The sequence below is a fragment of the Pinus tabuliformis genome, chromosome 1_2, assembly GCF_031772625.1.
Source record: "Pinus tabuliformis cultivar Carrire ecotype Pingquan chromosome 1_2, CPIR1, whole genome shotgun sequence".
Lineage (NCBI taxonomy): Eukaryota > Viridiplantae > Streptophyta > Pinopsida > Pinales > Pinaceae > Pinus > Pinus tabuliformis.
Window position 1 is genome coordinate 1153267474 of NC_142298.1, and position 24525 is coordinate 1153291998.

General features: G+C 39.3%; 1 protein-coding gene across 1 annotated transcript in view; it reads right to left on the reverse strand.

The window, feature by feature from the left end:
• Positions 1–5901: 5901 nt before the first annotated feature.
• The window catches only part of LOC149210310 (uncharacterized), a 145091-nt gene continuing 126467 nt past the window's right edge, over positions 5902–24525 (reverse strand). The window contains exons 3-4 of the mRNA XM_089396679.1: positions 7770–7957; positions 5902–6782 (exon numbers count right to left, since the gene is read on the reverse strand). Of these exons, the coding sequence (XP_089252805.1) occupies positions 5910–6782; positions 7770–7957 (1061 nt within the window). The 3' untranslated portion in view covers positions 5902–5909. The remainder of the gene's footprint in view (positions 6783–7769; positions 7958–24525) is intronic.

Genomic DNA, 24525 nt, shown 5'->3' on the forward strand with positions numbered 1-24525 from the left:
GATGCCCTAATCTTATTCGTTGTTTTAGAAGGGTTTGAGACAGCCCTTGGATGCAGCAAAAAGGGATGCCCTAACCGCAGTCAAAAGAGGCTCCTAGCTGCAGCAAAAGCAAGATCATTGAAGGGAGATCTATCCACGTTTAGGGGAGCTTCTATACGCAGCCTAAAGAGGCTCCTATACGCTGCCCAAACCTGCCCTAATACGCTGCCTAAAGAAAGCCCTATTCGCAGTCTAGAGAGACCTAATCTAAGGTCATCCATCCACAGTCTAAAGACCCTAATTCGTTGTCCAAAAGGAAGCCCCAGTTGCAGCAAGGAGAGGACTAGACAGCGTGGACATTTGAGGGCTATTTCAAGGGTCTGTTTAAAGGACAATATGACTGATTGGAGGAGGTTGAGACAAGGAGGGTTTGCTGGAAGGTGCAGCGATTGTTTGAGGGTGACAAGCCAATACATTAGGCTTGAATCTACCCTAAAGGAACAGCGTGACAACAACAACCAAAAGGAGTATTTAGTGTGGAGAAATAAGGTTGCTCTGAAGCTATTTCAAGAAGACATTGAGGTTGTTTAGGAGGGCAGAATTAGGGGATCTTAGGATCAGATCCGTTGAGGTATCATTGGAGGATCAAGGATCATATTTGTGTTGCCTGGATTGATGATTGTTAGAGAGGACTATCTTGACATAATGAAGGCTGCCCTATCTGCTGTTAAATTCAATGCAGCAAATAGAGATCCTAAACAGTATGCAATCCATGATAAGATGTGACAGCAAGGTGCAGCATGATGTTGAATACTGCTACATAATGATGGGCATCATGATGAAGTGTAGTGCAGCATTGATAAATAAATGCTACAATGAGATGCAGCATGATGGGCACAGTGAGGTTCAGTATGAGGCAACATTGGTGGGTGCAGTATGATGATAAGGTACAGCTTGAAGATGCAGCAGTATGATGTGTGCAGCATGGTAATGAGGTCCAGCGTGATGATTAGGTGTAGCATGGTGATGGGGTCACCTTGGATTAGTGGAAGTAGTATGCCTTCTACTCAGCTCAGATCAGCTACCTCATATGCTATCTTCTTAGAGAAGATCTCTGCTCTTATTTAGATAAGTCAATATGTTGACTTTTGATGTATATGTACTATCTCTCTCTCTCAGCTGAACTATTGAAGAACATATAAGAAGAATTGATCAAGGGTTCCCCACATTAGGGTTTGTCCCTGGCTAGCGCCACATCTTTTGTCCTCTTGTCTTGGCTTGTCTTCTGTGATTTATGTTTATGTTATATCTGCAATTTACTATTATGTTGATGTGATTGCTAATCTAGAAAAGATATTGAGCTAACTGGGAAAATCGAAATAAATTTCTCTAAGCATAGAACATTGCTAAAATTAACAAAGATGGGAAGGTATTAATCAAACCCAGGGTACCTAGCTCTGATGAGGAACATGTCATTGGAGTTAGATAGAGATACCTATATAGGCTAAAGGGTCAACATATTCGAGTGATGGCAAGAGCAGTGACAGAGGACAAGGAGGGAGAAGCTCCGAAGGTTGAGCAAATAAGAGGGGGTTAGCCTTCAGATTCAGGAGGGGAGGAGCAATTGAAAAATTCCTGACCCTACAAGACATTCAGGAGAAAAAGGCTTCTAGGAATCAGACCAAGGGGAGGACTTCGAGGATGTTTCCATACGAGGTGGCAGGGAAGGCTTCCAATTCAAAGGGAGCATCCATGACAACAGATGCAGTTCCAGGATCGAAGTCAGCTCAAGGGGTAGAAGTACCTCCCTCACTAATAGAGTGTTGATGTTTGTAGCTCGAGTAGGTACTTTTGCATAGGCCTAAATGTCTAGGTGCACAAAATTCGTCCTAAGTCTCCTTAGACACTTGCTCTAGTGTGAGCAAGTTGCATTTGTAACTTAACCTAAGTCTAACTTAGGAAAAGAACATAACTAATATGTTGGCTTATGAGCTAAAGAAACATTAAAGAAAGTAAAGTATTTACTTCAATAATTATGTTTTAATCTCATCCCTTGATCTCAAGTGAGGCAAGATCTAATCTCAGTGGTTAATCACTTTGGAGATTGGGGTTAGGGATTTAGCTCAATGAAAAGTTATAAAAGCAAGGCCATGTATAGGGAGAAGACACGCCATACAACACCACAAGATTGAGAGAGGCATCTCAGTGAGGAGTGTAATACTCTAGTGTGTTGGGTCTGAGGAAGGCGGAAACAAGGAGATCTAGATCAGCCAAGGAGGATTTGATCAACTGGATCAAATCTAGTTGTTGTACATATATTTCCTCAATCGGGCCATTATCCCAAGACGGGAGCCCAAATAGGTTTTGAATTTTTTAATGATGCAATGATTTGATCGGGAAGAATCTGTGTCATTTTTATGTGATATTGGTTATATTTTGCTTCTGCCAATTTAACATTAATAACCTATTTGCGTGTTCATTCAGGGGATCCTTAATCTGCTAAGTCAATGGATTGTCAGGTTCTAGGTTTGCAGGAACATTAACAATATGTGCAACAACAGTGGTTTGTTCTTTATGCTAGTGGACTTATGTAAATGATAGTCTTCCGGAGAAAACATCAACTCTACCCCAGAAGGCTGAACCACAGACTATAACTGGATATTTAAATTTTATATCACAAATATTTACTGTTTTACTGGCAATGCAGGTATTTTTCCTATGTTGCACAAATTTCCAGAATGTGGGAATGTCCAAAACATGGTTATAGGTGTCCAGTATGGCTAGAAGCTTTGCCTGACTTTGCAAGAAATGGCAGGTTGAGAACAACAATACTATATATTAAGAAAATTTAAAAGAATATGCTGTAGTTGCCAAATGGTCAAAAAGTTAATTATTATAATGCAACATAAAAGCAAATTGAATGGCATGCTGAATATAAATAGAAAGAATAAGGAATTAGCCAAAGTTTACAAACAGAATACAGTGCATTAATTTATACGAAATCGAGGAAATATATAACAGTCTGCATGAGAACAAGCAAAGTTTACAAGAATTCCTTGTTTCTACAGACTGCTTGATGACATGACTTGGCAACTGGATCTTTACAACAAGAAAGGTTAATGCAATAAATTGTGAAGATTTGTGTCATGCCTTGGGACAAGAAGCATTCGATGTTTGGTTGGAAAATGTTAATTACAGAGAATTTCAAGGGAAAACCAATTATATCAGGTTTTGTATAGTTTGGAATAAATTTGAAATTCATTCTGACAGTTTGCTTACATGGATTGGAGTGCCCAAAATCCAGATGTAAATGACATCAGTCAATATGTTCAATCTGGTTTGGATATACAAGTCATTTATCTTAAGAAAAGGTGGTTATTAGCTCCAGAGCACACATGATAGCTACAGTGCATTTGCTGTGGACTCACAAATGAAAAGCGGAATAGATTACAATTGCAGAAAGTTGAAAATAAACCAGTGTAAGAATATAATGCAGTCAAATTAAAGGCAAGCGTTACTCTAAGTGAACCATCTCCACCAAATCTGAACATTACACATGAAGGCTTCTAAAGACAAAAGGCCAAGTAGCGGATGCAAAGCTGATTTGGAAACTAACTACTACTTAGTAAGGTAAAAGTCCAAGAATCATCTGCCATTGCACACAAGATGTTGAAATTATTTTCTGCAAATACGAAAAATATATATCATATGATTACCAATTCAATATGACACAAGGAGTCAACGATCAATGTTAAACGAGACATGATGATCATTGCTTACAACAGTTGTGAGGACATTTAAAAATAGATAAAAAGGAATGCCATCTAATACTAATCTTATAGTAGGAAAGGTCATAAAGATAAAATATAAAGACTAGTCACTCTGAGCCAGAGAAACCTTCAAAGTTCAAATGTAAATTTATTATGCTCAACTTATATCCATGGGAAATGAAAACAGAACTGATAGTTGGATGGTGCAACTGCAACTTCACACACATCTCCAAGTTTAACTCCACCACACAGTGCCAAGTTTCACTTCAATACATAGCTCCTAACACACAAACAGCTCCACACAGCCAACACAAGACAGGCTGCTCAGTCATGGTTCATAAGGAAGAGAAAAGAATCGATGCATTTTTCAGAGTCGAGTGTTTTTTGTTTTTCTAATAATAAACTGGTCTCGAATTTTTTCTTCTTTTTGGTGCTAATTCTGGGCACTTTTCATGGTTTTGTGCCTGTGACCAGGAACACACAGAAGTTGCCCACTTGTCAAGAGCCATCTCGCAAGTCTACAACAAGCAGGAAACTCCACAAATAGTTATTGATAGCCTCAGGATTCAGGAATATGGAGCAGCAAGTTTACAGACAACAAATTTAGTGCAAGCTTAAGTTTCCCCTGAATAACATGTACCATGATGTCAAGGAACATGCACAGTTGATGATAAATGACATGCAATGATGATCTTGTCCTTCTCTTCGTGATAGCAAGGATCAAATGTGCCATACAATATATCCTAGTAGCCATGTGAAGGCTACTTCTCTTTCACAACTTTTCTATCAATAAACTGAGCTCTTGGGGCATTAGAGTTTCAAAATCAATCATGGGGGATTTAGATGGACAACAGAACGAATAGGACACCAGGGAACATTTATCTCCTCTACAAATTGCATAAATCTATTGTATCCGCAGCTATATAACACTATCTCTTACCTCGGGGGCTTATGCTTTGCAACTCAGCCAGCAGCCCATCATTCTACTATAAAGTTTTCATCAGTCTACAGAAAGGTTTCAGCCAAAGTGATGAATAATGTTACTGTAAAAAACAACACAAGAAAGTCTCAGTTAGTGTGTGTCCCAAGAAATATACCTCTGTCTTGGTCTGTTGTTGTAATATGCTTAAGGAACCGCTCTCAATGACAGTCTACTTCCTTCATTCAGCCATGATTGCAAGGTTACATGTCACTAGTTTCAACTTTGAAGTGTGGATATACTACCCTACACAAGACCCTAAAACTAACCTTAACTATACTATGGGTAAGACCTAGCCTAAACAGACTTATCGATGCTACGACCCTCATGTTAAGCCCTAAACCACAGAGACCAAGACCTGAAATAGTGTAGCACAAGTTCAGGTCTAAAAATCTGAGAAACTATAGGTGCATGAGGTAGCATAAGAGGCACAAGTTCAGGTCCAAAAACCTAAAGAACTACAGGTACAAGAGATAGCAAAATTCTGAGTTAGAACAACACAAATTTGCCAATACCTAGTTAAGCATTCAACAAAACAAGGATCATAAAGTGAGGACACAGTCATGTAAGAAAAATATATGCGTTGAGAGAAATTAACACGCCAAAGTCTAACCAAGGGTTTGATTTGGTGGACATAACTTAACACAAATTGCCTTAATGATCCAACAAGTAGTTCTTATCTTTGCTGGTTGTGTTAGACTATTCACTGCCCTAAACTTTGCTGCCCATATAATATTTGTGGTGCATGTAAACAATGTAGGATGCTATGCTTCTCTTTAAAAAGACTATAAAATGTGTGTTCTTCAATAATTTGAGAAGACATAGTTTTTTCCAGAGTTTGTGAAAGTCTAAGCTCCTACTTAGCACATCTGCACATGAACTACACCATTGGCTTAACAATTGGATTAGCAAGTGTCAAATATGCAAGGAGAAAAGATGCATTTGCATAAAAAGGCAATAGAAGAAGTATTATGACAAGGATATCAGAGAATCAGTAAGTATTTGTAATTTTGTTTTTGTGTACAAGAAGCATTATTAGCCTGAAAGCGAGAAGGATTTCTTTCAAACACTCGATATTCCATTTTACATATTTAAACCAGAAAAATAAACTTTGAACATATTAATGCATCATGTTACTATGTTGTATATATGCCCAATCTTGGGAATAAAGGATAACAATTTCACCTGCGATATTTTGCTTCACGCCTGTCATTATCTTTTTCATTTCTATCATAACCTCTTTCACTGTAATCCCTTGATCTCTTATCTTTATGTCTCTCCTCAGATTCCCTCGACACTGAACCAAAGTATTTTACTTCTTTCCTATCATTATCTTTTTCATTTCTATCATAGTCTCTTTTACTGTGATCTCTTGACCTCTTATCTTCATTTCTCTCGTCCGTGTCCTTTGACCCTGAGCCAAAGTATCTTGATTCTCTCCTGTCATTATTCTTTACATTCCTATCATAATCTCTTTTACTGTGATCCCTTGACTTCTTATCCTCATTTTCTTCATCAGCATCTCTTGACCCCAAGCCAACGTATTTTTCTTCTCTCCTGTCATTATCATTTTTATTTCTATCATAAGTTTTTCTATTGTGATCCCTTGATCTCCTTTCTTCATCTCTCTCATTAGCATCAGTTGATCCTGAACCAAATCCTCTCCTCTTATGATCATTCTTACTACCAGTTGCTTTATCCATGTAGCGACTTTCATCATGCCTAGAGATACCACCCTCCTCTTCTGTTAATCTATTATGGCTTCCTCTTTTGTCGTCATTTCTTGACTGTCTAACGTCCTCTTTTGAAGTTGTCTCTTTATGTCTTGCAGTAAGGATGTCTTGACTGCCATCATCTTTTTTCCTTTGGCCAGGTTTTCCTGAAGGTACTGACCTGTTATCCCCTTCTTGAATGCCATGTCTTGACCTGACATCACCACCTCTGCTATCATCTTTAGGTTTTAACTGTTGCCCTCCTTGGGACGAATGATCATATTGATCATGCCGCCATCTTGGACCACTGTCTTTGCCACCCCAACCAGTATTTGCATTTCTCTGTCAATAACATGTCAAACAGCACACAACTTAATAAGCATAAAAATGATTGACAATTTTGATCATCAAAGATTGAAGAAAACTGAAAGGTAAAACCATCAAGAAGACAACCTAAATGTTGTTGCTAAGCCCTTTTCCAATTAGGATGATCACCTAAACTCTGCATATTTCAACCCAAGATTATGAGAGAAATGTTTAAACGTTAGGTTTAGATGTATGAAGCAAATATTAAGACTGCCTGGCTCCTACATGGAGAGACAGAACAATTCCTAAGAGACTGTTGTAAGAAATATAAAAAATAATTTTCAAAGTCAATCTTCTCTGTGTCACCCCCTCATGTTCCTATCAACGAATAAACTGGCATAATATACAACAGATAGCTGAAATGCATTGTTAGCATGTTTGTACAAAATACAACTATGATATCCAACAATCAGCAAAAAGAAAAGATAGAAGGAAGCAGCAACAAGGTGATGAATTATGGACAAAAGGAAGTTATTACATATAGCGCATGCTCTTCTATTGTGATTAAGACAGTGCAAGATTGATAGGGGCAATCACATAAATTCAGTTCAATGTTTCCGAGCATGTGTATGGTGGTTCTATAAACATTACAACGTTCAAGCCTAAACATCTATAAAATGGTGGCTACTGTTATTTATTGACATGGCCTAAAACCAATGTTGCAAATTATGTTTCAGGGAATATATCGCTGCAGTTTGGAAAGAAACCTACTGGAAATATTGGAGAAGTATTGGAAATTATCAGAAAATGTCCACAAAAAAATCGGACTTAAAAGACTCAGAAAATACTGCGCAAATTGCCAACCTGAAAAAACTCCGGAAAAATTTTGAAATACTGGGAGAAATTGGTGATATTTGCCACTGCCTCAAACACATTCCTTCAATATTTTACATCTTTCCCCAACAAAACGTGAAAATAAAAAACTATTCACACTTTTCCTTGACAAAGAGAGAATCATATTACTTGTTCATCATGTGAAAATCTGCAAGCGGACCCACGGTTGCATTCACCTCTCTGAAAAGCATAGCAAACACCACGTTCCTCCCTTTTTTTCTGCTCTTCCTCTTCATCCTCTTCTTTCTTCTTCTTGTAATTTGCTACATGATCAACTCTCACAGTCCTGCCTACGACGTTTGCACCATTCAAATTATCTGCAAGGATTAAGCATTAAACACTGCTTATATTTTTAATAAAAAGGTGCTTTGCACTGAAGAAAGAACATGAACAAACTGCCAATAAGCTAGAGTCAACCAAATGTCCTATCCAGCAATTGTTTCTCCATACCCAATAGTCTAAAAAATAGCAGCTACATTATTTTTTATTTAACAAATCAAACATTATGATAACATATCAGAACAAACAAAAGAGAAAAATCTAGCAGCCTACTGCGAAGCCTCACTAGGAGATCTAAACTATGTGCAAAACATAGGAGTGTTACCACTGTCACCTCAGCAACTACTCCCCTCTCCTTAGTGAAGGACACAGTCCAACACAAGGACGGCTTCCCTGGTAGGGCTTGTTACCCACCAAAAGTGGGTAACCCACAGGAGAAAAAATTTCTCCCATTTGGTCAGGGAGCCAGTCAACAGCCCTTTGATGGCCCATAAATAGATTTACATCAAAGCTCTTCAAGTTCACCTATGCTCCCGTCAGTGATCTCTCCCATCTGGCATACTTTTCAAAGGTAGGTGGGTCACCTATCGGAACATACACTAACCATTTATGTAATCATGTCTTTTCATTTAATGTTTTGGGGCCTACTAATATGGATCGCAGGCCAAGGTGGATGATTGACCGCTCTTGGTTGTACCCTTGTTCCCATGTTTTACCTAGGAGGTTATCCTTTGCTCCTAGTACAGTGTGACCTCCCATGAGGTCCTTCCTTCAGGAGCGGCAATAATAGGAGGCACTTATTAAAGTGGTGTGCCCAAGGTAATCCATACTTAACACTTTCATGTTTTCCTTATTATCCACATCCATTATTTAGGTTGATTATCATTTGTCATTAAGACTAGCACCGGCCCAAAAGTTTGCCCCAAGAGGTTGATGCAATTGAAAGAAAGAGAAAAGCATGTGAACCCACAAATAATGAAAATGAAAAATGTAAAATGTGGTTGGGACATAGTAAGCACGTGGGCACAAACCTAGCATGAGATCTACCCCCCTCATTAGCCATCACCCAGTTCTTCAGCATTTCATGCTTTATCTAAAGGGAGCTCTTGAATGTCCCAACCTTGATGAGCGATAAACTGCTACATCTTTAAGGAGTATTAAAAAAGTGTAAAGAAAGTTGGGCCTCCGAAGCTATGCAAGAAAGAAAGAAAAATCATTAAAGTAAAAGGCGCACTAGAGGGTTGGAAAAAGTAGGCCAAGGAAAGGGATAATTCATGCCTCCATAGTTGCTCCTTCTTCTCATAATAGCACTTACAAATGTTGGACCTCCTCCAGTTGCTAAATGGCTATGGCCATCTTCCTTGAAGTCTTGCCCATTCCATCACCACCTTATCACATGCACCTATGGATTGATGAGTATACCTATGAAATGTCCTTCCCCTTGGGGGCTAGAAGCACTTCATAGGGCTAAAGGCATAATCATCCTTGTTGACCACACTTTGTCAACAGCCTGAGAAAGCAAAGTACAAAGAAGTGGAGAAAATTTTTTGAAGATCAAAGTCATCAGTCATCATGAAATTCATCCTTGTAAACCCAATTTCTGCAAAGCTTTTTGTAAATAATGTTGGTATGACCAGTAAAATTATGTAACAACACCTAGGTAAGCCTCTAATTTTGTCAAAGGATTTCATCCTAGGAAGTCTTTTAACCTCCCCAAATTATGTGTGTTTGTAAACACGTCTAATCGGCAAAGTTTTTTCTTCCAGCTATAACCCCAAAGCTAGGGTGGAATTCGTTGACAAGGTCTTAGGTGAGTCCTAGTGTTTATCGAGTCTATTGTAAAAGTGTGTTTAGGAATAATTCTAGTGCATGGTCCCCTATAATCAGAACACCATGGCTAAATTATTTTATTATAAACACACTTGGTTTCATACTAGATCATATTGTGTCACAGAATTGGGTAATGTCTTGAGGGTCTGGTCTAAATGTGTATTTCCATTTCTAAGGGTTGAATTAATTGCAATATTTTGACGTAAAAACTATTTTAGTGCATGTTACCTCGCAATCAAAAACCATGGCTAAAATATTTGAGGGTGGAAAAATTATTAAATCCCCTCTAAAGTCAATTAATTAATTTTTTTGGCTAAATTAAATAAAAATCCTAAACCAAAAAATTAATTAATTTAGAGTCAAGAAATAATTATGTTGGACACCTAATCCTAAAGGGTTAGTGTGGAAGCCGAAAAGACTAAGCAGTCCAAGAGACCTTGGGATCTGAATCCCAAGAGTCACAATATGTACTATAAATGTAAATCACTTGTTAATAAAAATTGCACTGCATGATTTATCTTTCACATTGTTTGCTGTCCATGTGTGTTTAACATGGTATCGGAGCCGCTTGTTTTTCTGTGGCCTGTTATGTGCATGTCAGTCCTGGCCCTCTGCCATATTCTTTTCCAGCGCTCCTGACATGCTGCCTCTGCCTCTGCCATATAACGCATCTGTCCAAGCCGTTATGAGACCTGCGTTCTCTGTCCATAAATGCCCTATTTAAAAGCGCTGCTCCACCTGCATTTAATACGCTGCTCTCTGCACACAAACGCTCCTTCACCCAGCGAAATTTGTGCCATTCTTTACCTGCGCCTGACATTCACTTGACAGAGGAACGTTTGCATTGTTCATCCGAATAAGTTGATTGCTCTCTGAGCGCATTGCCTGAGCGTTTGCCTGACACACCTCTGCTCCCTGGCGCACCAGCGCTGCATACGCTCTCTGCTCTCTATCCTGACAAATCTGCTCTTTGCAGGGTCTGCAGGGTTTGCAGCGTATATCTTTACAATAATCTGCATACTGAATTTTAAATAATGATACCACACCACCTGAACTCGAACGGTAGAGACGCTCTCTGTAGACGCTCTCTGTAGATTTCGATGAGAATACGGTGCATTCAGTGACATTCCGTTTTGAAGGATTCATTCTTCAGTTATCCACCTTCGAACAGGTTCGATCCGATGACCTTTCTATGCCATTTACCATTTGAAATCCCTGTATACTATGCATATTTCCACTATTGTTGAAGCTTCTTTCGAAGCATTCATGGTGTTTCCCCAACATTAATGGCGTTTTCGGAGCTTGAGTGGTGTTTTCCGAGCTGTACTGCTGCACGCAGCGTCGCGAAGAAGATGCGGCATTTGTTTTTCTGAGTACTCGAAGGCCGAAGGGGAGTGGAAAGTGTCCAAGAAAGAGGAAGGAGCCCGACTTCGGTGGCGGCTTATCTTAGAAGAAGAAGTAATAGAACAGCTTCGGTCCAAGAAGATAACATGGAGGATAAAGGCATTACGCACAGAGATTGGAAACATGAATTCCTCCCTTTATAATATTAGTGGCTACATTCTTGCTAATGGCCAAAGCAACCACTCAAAATGATTTAAATTTTAGAGGATGCAGCAGTTTCATATGAATTTACTCTTCCAGTGGCTGGAGTCGACTTCTGTTCAGTTCCGGTCAAGTTGTTTTGATTCTCCCTGCTACTCCCAATTGACCGCTGTTATTATTGTTCGCAAAATTATTTATAGGAATAATTTTGTTTGGATTGAAGCAAAAGCATTTATTCTGTTGATGCCAGATGTCTCCACCTAGAACAAACCCTTGCAGCACTAGATCGATCTAGCAAAGGGGAGAAAAAAGAAAATATGCGCATTAGGCACCCATCGTCCAAGGAATTTATTGGTGATGGAAGTGAATTACACCGCTTCCATTTCTTAAATTCCCCCATTTCTTTGTCAATTCTGGAAACCAATAACGCCTGTTGATCAGTAGCTTTGATGCGGAATTAAATCTTGCCTACCACATAAAGCTCCTCCAGACCCTTCAACACGGGGCGAATAAAATTTATGTGTATCAATTGATCTCAAAAAAGGCGGCACGACTTCAGTATCCCTGGCAGAATGCCCATGCTCTCAGCTCAAATTCCTTAAACTGAGGGCAGAAGCCTCCTTGAAACCTGCCTGCAGATGAGGCCTCTTTCCGAGAGGTCCTTCAACATTTGGCGCCGTCTGTGGGAAACGAAACAGATGAGGAGGTGCTTCAACACAAGCCATGTGATGACTGCAAACAGAGAAATGCATAGAATTGGGTATAATTGGTAATCCATAATAATCTGCGAAACCAATATGGATAATTTCGTATCATAAATCAATTCGACCATGGTAAGGAACATTTCGAAGGTTCAGTCTACTCGAAGGTCAGTGTAGGCAGATGTCGAGAAATATGTCGGCAGATGGCTAAAAATCCTCTTGTTCGCAGTCTAGGCAGATGTCAATAAATCCTCTGGGCAAACCTCAATAAAACTTCGATAAATCTTATTGCAGAGCTCAAGAAATCCTCTAGTTTGTTCGTCCCTACCGCAGCGAAGATGACTGTTGCTTTCATTTGCTAAGATTCCTGGTTTGTTTCACAAGGACTCAATCTGCACAGTGATTTTACAGCGTAATCGAGGTGTACATATTGTTTTGGATTGAAGGAAAGGAGGAACATATCTATTGTATCTGTGTCGGAAGGACTTTGAGCCTCTCATTCTTGCTGTTTATTATTCTTGGATTTATTATTGAAGGAAGAGGTCAAGCTACCCTTATGTATATTCGTGGAGTTTGAGCCGTGTCTCCATTGCTGGTATTCGTGGATTTTTTATTCTTTTTGCATTCCGAAGCTTCCAGAAGGAATATAGAGTTTCAAATAATCTCTGGTTGATTTTTCTCTTTAAGTTATAGGGTTTTCTTGTGCAACTTGAAGATATTTAGCAGCTTACATTTTTTTCTGTGGGATTTGGAGGATTTTTAAGGTGTAGAAAAATGGCTAAGCTTGAAAGAACATTAGAGTTATTGAGAACTCTAATCATGTCCACTGCTAACAGCACAGTCAAAATTAACAAAGCCTCTCTTTCAGACATTCAAACATGTCTGCAATATGCACAAGAAAAGATAGAGTTTTTGCAGCTTGAATCAAAACTGCAGCAGGAAGAATTACAGCAGTGGAGTCATCATTCTGAACCTGTTTCTGTTCAGAAGATTGAAACAGACTCCCATAAACAGCAAGACAATAATATTACAGTTCAATCAGATCCAGAATCCTATAAAGCAGCAGTTGTACATGCAGATGCAGAAACTCAGTCTGCATTTCCCAAGCCCATCATCAGACCTTGGGAACAGCTTGTCCACAACAAGCACAGAACTGGTCTTGGATATGACAAGGACTTGTCCTTTCATATTCCAGACTATGCCAAGCCCATTCAGTTTCAGAGTGCTGGATTCATTTATGACAGTTCACCTGCTCCTCATGACAGCTCACCTTCAGCTGTTCCAGATTCTGCCCCTCTTCCACAGCAACAACAACAACAACAGATTGAGAAATGCCAACACTGTGATCGAGTTGGCCATCTGAAAGATCACTGTTTTGATCTTCATCCATGTAAGCATTGTCATAAAACCAGCCATTCTTCACACAGATGCTTCAAAAACAAACGCCCTGCAAGAACAAAGATTCATCTTGGATGGATCGCTTCTTGGCAGTGGGCATCAACAGCCAAGAAGATATTCCAAACACATGTCAGAACTTGTTCCAGAGTATTAAACAGTCTTGCAGTTGAGTTTTCTCCATCTTCTCACCTTGTATCTGACAGGGGGGGAAATGATGGTCATCTACAAGCTTCAAAGTCACATCAAGCGAGCCTGAGCCACAACCTGCCACACCAGTTTCAGAGTTGTAGCCAGAGACAAGATGCCTGAACATGCCTTCAGTTGGCAATCTGGGACTTCCTCTAGCAGAAGACTTTAGCTTCTTGCCAGTTTCGGAAGCATTCCAGGAACAAATTGAGAGCACTTCCTCTAGCAGAAGACTCCAGCTTCTTGCCAGTTTTGGAAGAGTTCCAGGAATTGCATTAAGCATTCCAGAGTTGTTGGTCATCCTTAAACCATCACAGATTGAGAACACTTCCTCTAGCAGAAAACTTTAGTTTCTTGCCAGTTTTGGAAGAGTTCTAGGAATTGCATTAAGCATTCCAGAGTTGTTGGTCATCCTTAAACCATCACAGATTGAGAACACTTCCTCTAGCAGAAAACTTTAGTTTCTTGCCAGTTTTGGAAGAGTTCCGGGAACTGCACTAAGCGTTCCAGTGTTGGTGGTCATCCTTAAACCACCGCCCTTTTTTTTACCAACATTTCATAGAGCACATTCGGCCTAGTGCTGCCATGCATTTTTTGGACATTTTGTATTACAGCTCTCTTCTTGGACTCATACATAACCCTTCGGATTAAGGGGGGGAATGTTGGATACCTAATCCTAAAGGGTTAGTGTGGAAGCCGAAAAGACTAAGCAGTCCAAGAGACCTTGGGATCTGAATCCCAAGAGTCACAATATGTACTATAAATGTAAATCACTTGTTAATAAAAATTGCACTGCATGATTTATCTTTCACATTGTTTGCTGTCCATGTGTGTTTAACAAATTATAAAGAAATTAATTTCTCTCCAAGTGGAAAATAATCAAAAATTCGTGAATCAAAAAGAAGTCAATTTTTGGAGGTCTTCCACCAAGGAAAAAATGGATATTTTAAGAAAATTCGAGCCCTTGGACCTTGGTGGTTATGTCAAAGTCAATTTATTTAGGAAATTAATCCAAAATATTAATTTTTGGATTAATAAAAAATGCTTTTCAAGAAGAATTTTTCCTCAAAAATAAAAATTCGACGGTGGAGATTAAAAAAAGATAAAGTTATTTTCGACATTCGAGATTATTTTGACAAGGATCAAGCCAACTAGTCGTTACTTTCCACTTGGAGGGGTTTCTCTATATAAAGAAGCTATCTAGCTTCTGTTTTCATAGATGATCTTTGGATGAGGTAATTTTGTAACGCATATACTAAGCTACTGCTCTACTAGAAACATTTTTCTCATAATAGAAAGACTTTGGGGTTCAGTGCATGGTGTTCTTTCGTCTACTAATCTGTGGCATGTGTTGGCTATGTATTTATCCTATATTGTGTTGAATATTTTTTTAATTGTTATTTCATTTGTTCGTGATAAGAACATTCTATTGTACAAGTTATCTTAGGTGATCTAATTCAATGTATGAATTATCTATTTATCTTGAGAATCTATAGAAATTTACAAGTACGCTAGCCCCTAGGCTCCAAGTTCACACACTGTGGGTAAGGGCCGACCTTGTTTGGGTTTTGTTGTCACACAAAGTGTCTAGGCACCGCGACAATGCTCAGAGTAGGGGTTGTCACTCTGATTCCCACTCACTCTATTAGACTCTCTCCTAGCTAACTCAAGGGGATAATCCCTGTAGGTGGATGGATGATGGGAGACCTGTGGAACCACAGGGCCTAGGAGATCTATGGCAAGGAAATTTGTTAATGATGTAACTTGGTTATTAATTAAGGCAAGTATTAACGATATGAGCAATGTTAAGATATATTAAATTAAACATGATTAGGCAAACCACAAGATAGAAATGATAGACCAGTGCCTTTAGACAACAATACTCAATGATAAACTGATGTACTTGCTAAGAAATGATATCAAGCTACAATATAACAATGCTGCGAAGAGATGTTAGTATGATGAAGATGAGTTGTATGATGCAACTAGCAAATGGATATGAGATGATCAAATTAGAAATATCTTTAACCACAGTCAATGAGCCAAACAATTATCAATCTGCTTCTTTAAATGCCTTTGTCAATGAAATGAACCATCATAGCTAATAGATCAATTTGCTAAGGAATCAGATCCGAGCTTTAATACTTATGAACAAGATGAGCACTCACTCAAAAGATTTTTTAAAGATAATGGATTCTTAAAAGAGATACAACAGTCATGAAACAAGCCTAATAACTTATGCCCAAATAAACAATGCAGTCATTGTTATGATGAACCTTAAATCTGAATGCAATGTTAATGACAGTCAACTGTATTCATGATGATGCTCTCACTTGGATGATATAATACAACAAGTTAAACTTTGACCGAGATTGCTAACAGTGATTCAATAATGTAATAGAATATATATCAATTAAGGGTGGCAGCAGCCAATAGTACTTGCCCTTTCACTGTAATGCTACTTGTTGCCCGGATGAGATTAGTCACTGCACATAAATGTAAATCAGACCTCTGCAAGAATGATATCAAAACTTTAATAGCTTGAGGTCAAGTCTATATACTGAATTCAGTCCTCAAATCATAAGAAAATCAATGAGTCCCTTTCAGATTTCTTCCAGAAATAGTCCTCAAATACTCCAGATCATCAGCAAATAAAAATGTTATCAATCGGAAGGTAAGAACTGCAATTTTTATTACTGCTTTGGTGGAGATGAGGCAGCAGAAGACAGTGAAGGGTGGCTAGTGTTGGAAATATTGAAAGGGGGGGTGAATCAGTATTTCTATTTAATTGTTCTAGTTATTACCAAAAGCATATATATATATATATAAAACACAGAAATCAACAGCTGAAATTAATGCTTTTATTGAACACAACACAGTGCAATGAAATAAATACAATATAAGTATATATCTGATTGTGATTAGTTGCCAAGCTCCAACTTGGACTTCAGTGAGGCTCCAACCTCCAGAGCACCAACTCTGTTTTGCAGTGGTTCTGCACTTAGGAGCACCTACCCCTAAGGACTTCAGTCCTGTTCAGTTTTGAGGCTCCAACCCAACCTTGGTATAAACTGGTATGCTGCTAATCTCTGTTCAGCTGAGGTTCTCCTTCACTCCTACTCTCCTGCCTCTGCTGCTTTTGCTGCCTCTACTACCTCTGCTGCTTCTGCTACCTCACACTCTAGTTCTTCACCACAACAACAGCAACTACAGTTCTCTGTTTTTATTGTTTTATTCATTCCCATACCTCTGTCCATTCGTTTCCACTTACACCGCCTCTTAGGCTTCCTCCTCAGTCGCTGCGGCTTCCTCTGTGCTGTGCAAGTTTACTGACTTTCTGGGGACACGTAGATTCATTATACAGGTCCAAACGATCCACGGAGAACAAATCTTCCCGGTTTACCTTAACTATGCTCCTTTAGGCAATGATTGCAGGCATACACAGAGTTCTTTCAGTTAAACGAAGATGTTTTATCCCGGTCACAAGCATAATCGCCATGATTCACCCCTTTCAACTAACGTTCAGCGTTCTGAACCATCGAAACAGCCATCGTAAGCCTTTCGGCTTAAAACACCCCGTGCAAGCCAAAAATTCCATTACACAGAGAATATGAGAAAAACAGTCAAACAAACTAAAAGGCGAACTTGAGGAAATATTACAATCGCACCTATTCCTGTATCAGATCCATAGTGAAATCGCAATCAACACTTTAGACTTCCGGAGGTCCTTTATACATCAAGACCATGGCATTGCCGATGGCCGACGGCCGATCCACCACTAGAAACGATATTATATTAAGTCAGTTGTGATATTGCATCGGGTCCGCGCATATATATATATATATATATATATATATATATATATATATATATATTGCATCAAGACCATGGCATCGCCGATGGCCGACGGCCGATCCACCACTAGAAACGATATTATATTAAGTCAGTTGTGATATTGCATCGGGTCCGCGCATATATATATATATATATATATATATATATATATTGCTATCGGCGATCGCAAGAAAAGCGTCGCGTAACACTGTATTACCTCCGCTCCGAAATGCCAATGCGATAATCGTTATCGGCGATCGCAATGGTCCACTGGACATATTGTAACGTTGCTCCCAAAGTGTCGATGCGATATAAGGTACCAGACCCGATATGACTCACTGCTCCCATGTATAAAGTTTGAAGTCCGCTTTCTGCCTCCGATAGTGTATTTGCCTATGTACATGCCTTGGCCTCTGTTTGCGCCTCCGATAGTGTTAAACACATATATATGGGCTTTCTCTCCGCCAATAGTGTTAAAGCATGCATACATGGGTTTTAAAGGCCCGATAACGTAAATGGATATATATATATATATATATGAGTTCTGCTCCTGATGACTCCCGATAACTCTGTCTGCTTCCTCTGTGGCTCTGATGGCTCTGTTTGATGTTAAACGCATGCATATAAGCTCTCCGATGGCTCTGTTTCTCTGTTTCTTTCGTTTGCTCTATGTGCTCCTCTGTTATATATATGACATATACATATGTGGGTCTGTCTGCTCCTCTTGGCTCCTCCGATAGCTCTGTTTGCTCCTCGAATATTGCCATAATGACAATCTGTGTCCAAAAATCTCCCCCTTTGTTATTGATGGCAATATTCTTCTGCTCTCCCCCTTTGACATCAATGGCAAAGGAATGCATATGGACTCCCCCTGTCAAACTGCTCCCCCTGTCCTACTACATCTTTATGAATGAACTTGAGTGATGATAAAGAAATAACCCCCATCTTTTGACGCAGATGTTCGAATGCTTCTCGAGGAAGAGGTTTTGTGAAAATATCAGCTATCTGCTCTTTAGTACTAATATATTCCAGGACGATGTTTTGTTCAGCTACTTACTCACAGAGGAAATGATACTGGATTGTTATGTGTTTGGTTCTTGAGTGCATCACTGGATTTTTGCTGAGACTGATAGCACTTGTGTTGTCACAATAGACGGTAATTGGTTGATCTGTACATATGTCGACATCTTTTAGAGCTTCCTTCATCCATAGTATTTGAGTACAACAGTCTGCTGCAGCAATATACTCGGCTTCGACTGTGGATAATGATATGGATGACTGTTTTTTGCTGAGCCAGGATACTAAATAGTCTCCTAGGAAGAACGCATTTCCACTAGTACTTTTCCGATCATCTATACTTCCAACCCAATCAGCATCGGTGTATGCAGTAACAATGAGTGTTGAGCTCTTTGGGTACCAAAGACCGAAATCAGGAGTTCCTTTCAAATATCTGAGAATCTTTTCACAGCTAATAAATGGGATTGTTTGGGAGCAGACTAAAATCTTCCCACCATTCCTACTGCCTGCATTATGTCTGGTCTTGTAGCTGTTAAGTATAGAAGGGATCCAATTATTGATCTGTAATGAGTTGCATCTATTGGAGGGGAGTCATCATCTTTGCTCAATTTGCAGTTTGTTGTCATAGGTGTGCTCATGGGTGCACAATCCTCCATTCCATATCTTTTGAGCATGTCTTTTAGATATTTGGTTTGAGATATACACAGTCCTGCTCTGGTTTGAGATACTTGAAGTCCAAGGAAGTGAGACAGCTCTCCTATCATTGACATCTCAAACTCTTTTGACATGTTTTGAGAAAATTCATGGCTCATTTCATCATTATTGCTAGCAAAGATCAGATCATCGACATAAACAAGAGTAACTAATAACTTACTTCATTCGTCTTTATGTATAGATTACTTCCATCCACTCCCTTTTTGAAGTCTTGTTGTAGAAAGTGATCCAATCTTGCATACCAAGCTCTAGGAGCTTGTTTCAACCCATATAAAGCCTTTTTCAACTTACAGACTAAGTCCTTTCCTTCTGTTAGATCAAACCCTTCTGGCTGCTCCATGTAGACTTCTTCTTTGAGTTCCCCATTTAGAAATGTTGATTTCACGTCCATTTGATAGATTTTGAATCCTTTTGAGCAAGCAAAAGCCAAGAACATCCTCATAGCTTCCATTCGGGCTACTGGTGCAAATGTCTCTTTAAAGTCAATTCCTTCAATTTGTGAATAGCCTTTGCAAACAAGCCTTGCCTTGTTTCTAATAACCTGTCCTTCTTCATTCAGTTTATTTTTGAACACCCATTTGGTTCCTATTATGTTTTTGTCCTCTGGATGAGGTACCATCTCCCATGTCTTGTTCTTCTCAATTTGGGACATTTATTCTTCGATGGCTTTTACCCAATGAGGATCCTTGCTTCTGAAAATGTTTTTGGTTCCGTCATAGATAGAAGAGCAATAACATTTCTCTTTGGTGTAATGGTCACCCTTCTTCGAGTTTGCATCCCTTCATCTCTATTGCCAATAATCTGCTCTTCTGGATGATATTTCTGGATAAACTTCATCTTTGAATGGGTATGAGGTGGTTCTTTCTCCTCTTCTTCTTCCTCATCTATTTCTTCTTCTTCAGGTTCTTCTTCCTCATCTATTTCTTCTTCTTCAAGTTCTTCTTCTTTAGGTCCTTCTTCAATGAAAAGATCATCTTCATATTCTTCAATTTCTTTTTCTGGAAGTCCTTCATCAACCTTTACATCAATGCTTTCCACTATTTTCTTCAGTCAAAAATTGTAGCACTTGTAAGCCTTGCTCCGTGTAGAGTATCCAAGAAATATCCCTTCATCAACCCAAGAATCAAACTTTCCTGGTGAGCCATCATTGATTTTTATGAAGCACTTGCTTCCAAAGATCTTGAAGTACTTTACTGAAGCTGGTCTTCCTTTCCATAACTCATAAGGTGTTTTTTCACAGTTTGGTCTCAATTGAGTTTGATTTAACGTATAGACAGTTGTCCCTACTACTTCTCTCCAGAATTTCGGCTGCAAGTCTGCTGCTAGTAACATTGTTCTTGCCATTTCTTGGATTGTTCGGTTTCTTCTTTCAACTACCCCATTTTGCTGAGGTGTTATGGCAGCAGAGAATTCCCTTTTAATTCCATGAATATTACAGAACTTACTAAACTCGTTTGATGTGAATTCTCCCCCTCTGTCTATTCTGAGGCACTTAATTTTTGAATCTTTTTCATTTTCCATAAGGGCTTTTAGATTCTTAAAACACTCAAAAGTTTCAGATTTATACTTTATAAAATATATCCACATCATTCTAGTATAGTCATCAAGAAATAACACAAAGTACCTTTCTCCTTGGAGTGCCTGATTTCTAGTTGGCCCACACACATCAGCATGACTGATCTCCAAGGGCTTCGATGTAGAGAGCTCCTTTGTTTTGTGGCTGGTTCTGATTTGCTTCCATGTTGACATGGACCACATACTCCTTGATTTGGTTTGAACAGCCTTGGGATGTCTCGTACAGCTTTGATCTTGCTGATATTGATCAGATTTTCGAAGCTTGTATGTCCAAGTCGCTTGTGCCACAACCAACTTTCATCTATCTGACTCAGGTAGCATTTATTTTCTTGAATCTTGTTCAAAATGTAAATGTTGTCCGGTGTTCTCACCCCTTTTTCCACAAGTTCCCCTGATGCAGAGTTCCTTATTTCACAGTCTTTGGCGCTGAAGACAACCTTATGTCCTTGATCACAGATTTGGCTGATACTCAGGAGGTTGTGTTTGAGTCCGTCAACTAGCAGAGCATCTTGAGCTTTTTCTTTTCCATTGATCAGAGTAACAGTTCCTTTTCCTGTAATTCTGCCAGATCTGCTTCCAAAGGACACATTCCCTTCCTTTTTGCTTAGTGAGACAAACTCCTTTTGTCTCCTATCATGTGTCTGGAGCACCCACTATCCACAAACCAATGGTTTCCGTTATTTTGAGCATATAGAGCCAACCCGCATTTATCCATGCTGTAGTTCTTAATACTCATCTTTATTCCTTTGAGTGGGTAGTCTTGTTCATAGTGTCCATTATTGTAGCAAAATGAGCAAATCAGATCAAATTTGGTCAAGGGATCAAATGAATTGAAGGTTTTGATTTGTCCCTACCTTTTGGGGGCATTTGAATTGATTATTCGGTCCTTTAGCTTTGGTGTTTCACTTCTGTGAGCCATGCAATGTCTGGCTTGATGACCGAAGTTTTTACAGTGAAAACAGTGTCCAAGAAAGATGGTTTTGTACCTGTTGAAGCAGCCACAATTTGAGTCGATTTCCTTCCTGGGAATTACTCCTCCCTCATTCTTTGGATTTGAGATGGGCCCTTGGTGGAGTACAGGTTTGTATTCGCTGTAGTGTCCATGATTCGACTCCAAGTTCCTCTTTGGAATAATTCTCTCTTCATTCTTTGGATCTGGAATGGGCTTTTGATAACATACTTTTTCTTCTTTTGGATTGCAGGAAAGTGCATCGGCATAGCTTTTCGCACTGTTCTTAGTGCTTGAGGATTCTCCTTTGAAACCTATTCCAGACTTGCCATGTTGGGGTTTTTGACTTTTTAGAATAGTCTCAAGTATTTGAGAGCTTTTCCAACCCTTTTTAATTTGCTCCAACTCCTTTCTCAGAGACACTATTTCAGCCTCACGTTCTTCACAAGTCTCTTCTTTTTCTTTTAGCTTTGCTTCCAAGAGATCTTCTCTCCTTCTTGTTTCCTCGTTTTCCACTTTGACAAAAATGATTTTATTCCATAGTTTCTCATTTTCTTCAATGGCACTAATTAACAGTTCATCTACATTTCCTTCCAACCCTGAGTCATCATCATTTGTGAATGCCATGAATAATGTTTCTTAGCTTTCATCATGGTCACTTTCCTCATCTGATTTCTTTTTGATGACCATAAACTCATCCTCATCAGACTCATCTTGCTTAGAGAAGAAGTTCTTCTTATTGAACCCTTTCTTTTTGTGTGCCATTCTTTTAGACTTTCCTTCATCATCACTATCATGTTTATGAGGACATTTTGCTGCATAATGACCTATTTTTCCACACTTAAAACAAATAAGAGGGTACTTGCCTTTAAGCTTAGATCCTTTCTTCAGCTTTCGTACAAATTGAGCCAATTCAGATTCCACATCGGACTCATCACTACAATCATTCCTTTCTTTCCCCTTCTTTAACTTTGAAGCCTTGAACGCTGCATCTTTGGAGCTTGGGCCACCTTTCCTCATCTCATAGGCAGTGAGGATTCCATGGAGTTCATCCATCTTGAGGGTATCTAGATCCTTTGCTTCTTCTATGGCACTTATTTTGGAGTCAAATCTGTCTAGAAGAGATCTTAATACTTTTTGAACAATGGTACTTTCTTCAATATTTTTGTCCAATCCTTTAAGGGAGTTGACTACTTCAGCTACTCGGAGAAGGTATGCTGCTATATCTTCTTCATCCTCCATCCTCAAGCTTTCAAATTGTCTTCTGTGTGTTTGAAGCTTTGCCTTCTTGACTTTTGAGTCTCCATCGTATAAGCCAACTAGCTTGTCCCACATTTCTTTGGCAGAGTCACAGTTCATGACTTTTGTGAACTCAGAGTCAGTGATTCCACTAGTGATGAAGTTTAAGGCCTTTACATTTGCAATGTAGGCTTTCCTCTCGTCTTGATCCGTTGGAAGAGTGGTAGGCATATGATACTCATTTTGAACAAAATGCCAGACTTGAGGTCCAAGGGACATTAAGTAGTAGGTCATCCTCTTTTTCCAAAAACCAAAGTTAGTGCCATCTAACAGAGGAGGTCTTCCTGATGCTTCGTGATTTCTCATCATGGCTACAGATCCTTCTTCAAGTTGTTAGGCTAGTATAAAGAAACCTGCTCTAATACCAATTGTTGGAAATACTGAGAGGGGGGGTGAATCAATATTTCTTTTTAATTGTTCTAGTTATTACCAAAAGCATATACATATATATATATACATATATATATAGAACACAGAAATCAACAGCTGGAATTAATGCTTTTATTGAACACAACACAGTGCAATGAAATAAATACAATATAAGTATATATCTGATTGTGATTAGTTGCCAAGCTCCAACTTGGACTTTAGTGAGGCTCCAACCTCCAGAGCACCAACTCTATTTTGCAATGGTTCTGCACTTAGGAGCACCTACCCCTAAGGACTTCAGTCCTGTTCAGTTCTGAGGCTCCAACCTCTTGGGCTCCAACCCAACCTTGGTATAAACTGGTATGCTGCTAATCTCTGTTCAGCTGAGGTTCTCCTTCACTCCTACTCTCCTGCCTCTGCTGCTTCTGCTACCTCTACTGCTTCTGCTACCTCACACTCTGGTTCTTCACCACAACAACAGCAACTACAGTTCTTTGTTTTTACTGTTTTATTCATTCCCATACCTCTATCCATTTGTTTCCACTTACACCGCCTCTTAGGCTTCCTCCTCGGTCTCGACTCTCTACGGCTTCCTCTATGCTGTGCAAGTTTACTAACTTTCTGGGGACACGTAGATTCATTATACAGGTCCAAACGATCCACGGAGCACACATCTTCCTTGTTTACCTTAATTGTGCTCCTTTAGGCAATGATTCTGGGCATACATAGAGTTCTTTCAGTTAAACGAAGATGTTTTGTCCCAATCGCAATCATAATCGCCATGATTCACCCCTTTCAACTGACGTTCAGCGTTCTTAACCATCAAAACAGCCATCGTAAGCCTTTCGGCTTAAAACACCCCGCGCAAGCCAAAAATTCCATTACACAGAGAATATGAGAAAAACAGTCAAACAGACTAAAAGGCGGACTTGAGGAAATATTACAATCACACCTATTCCTGTATTGGGTCAATAGTGAAATCGCAATCGGCGCTTTAGACTTCCAGAGGTCCTTTATACATCAAGACCATGGCATCGCCAATGGCCGACGGCCGATCCACCACTGGACGCGATATTATATTAAGTCAGTTGTGATATTGCATCGGGTCCGCGTATATATATATATATCGCTATCGGCGATCGCAAGAAAATGGCCGCTTAACACTATATTACCTCCGCTCCAAAATGTC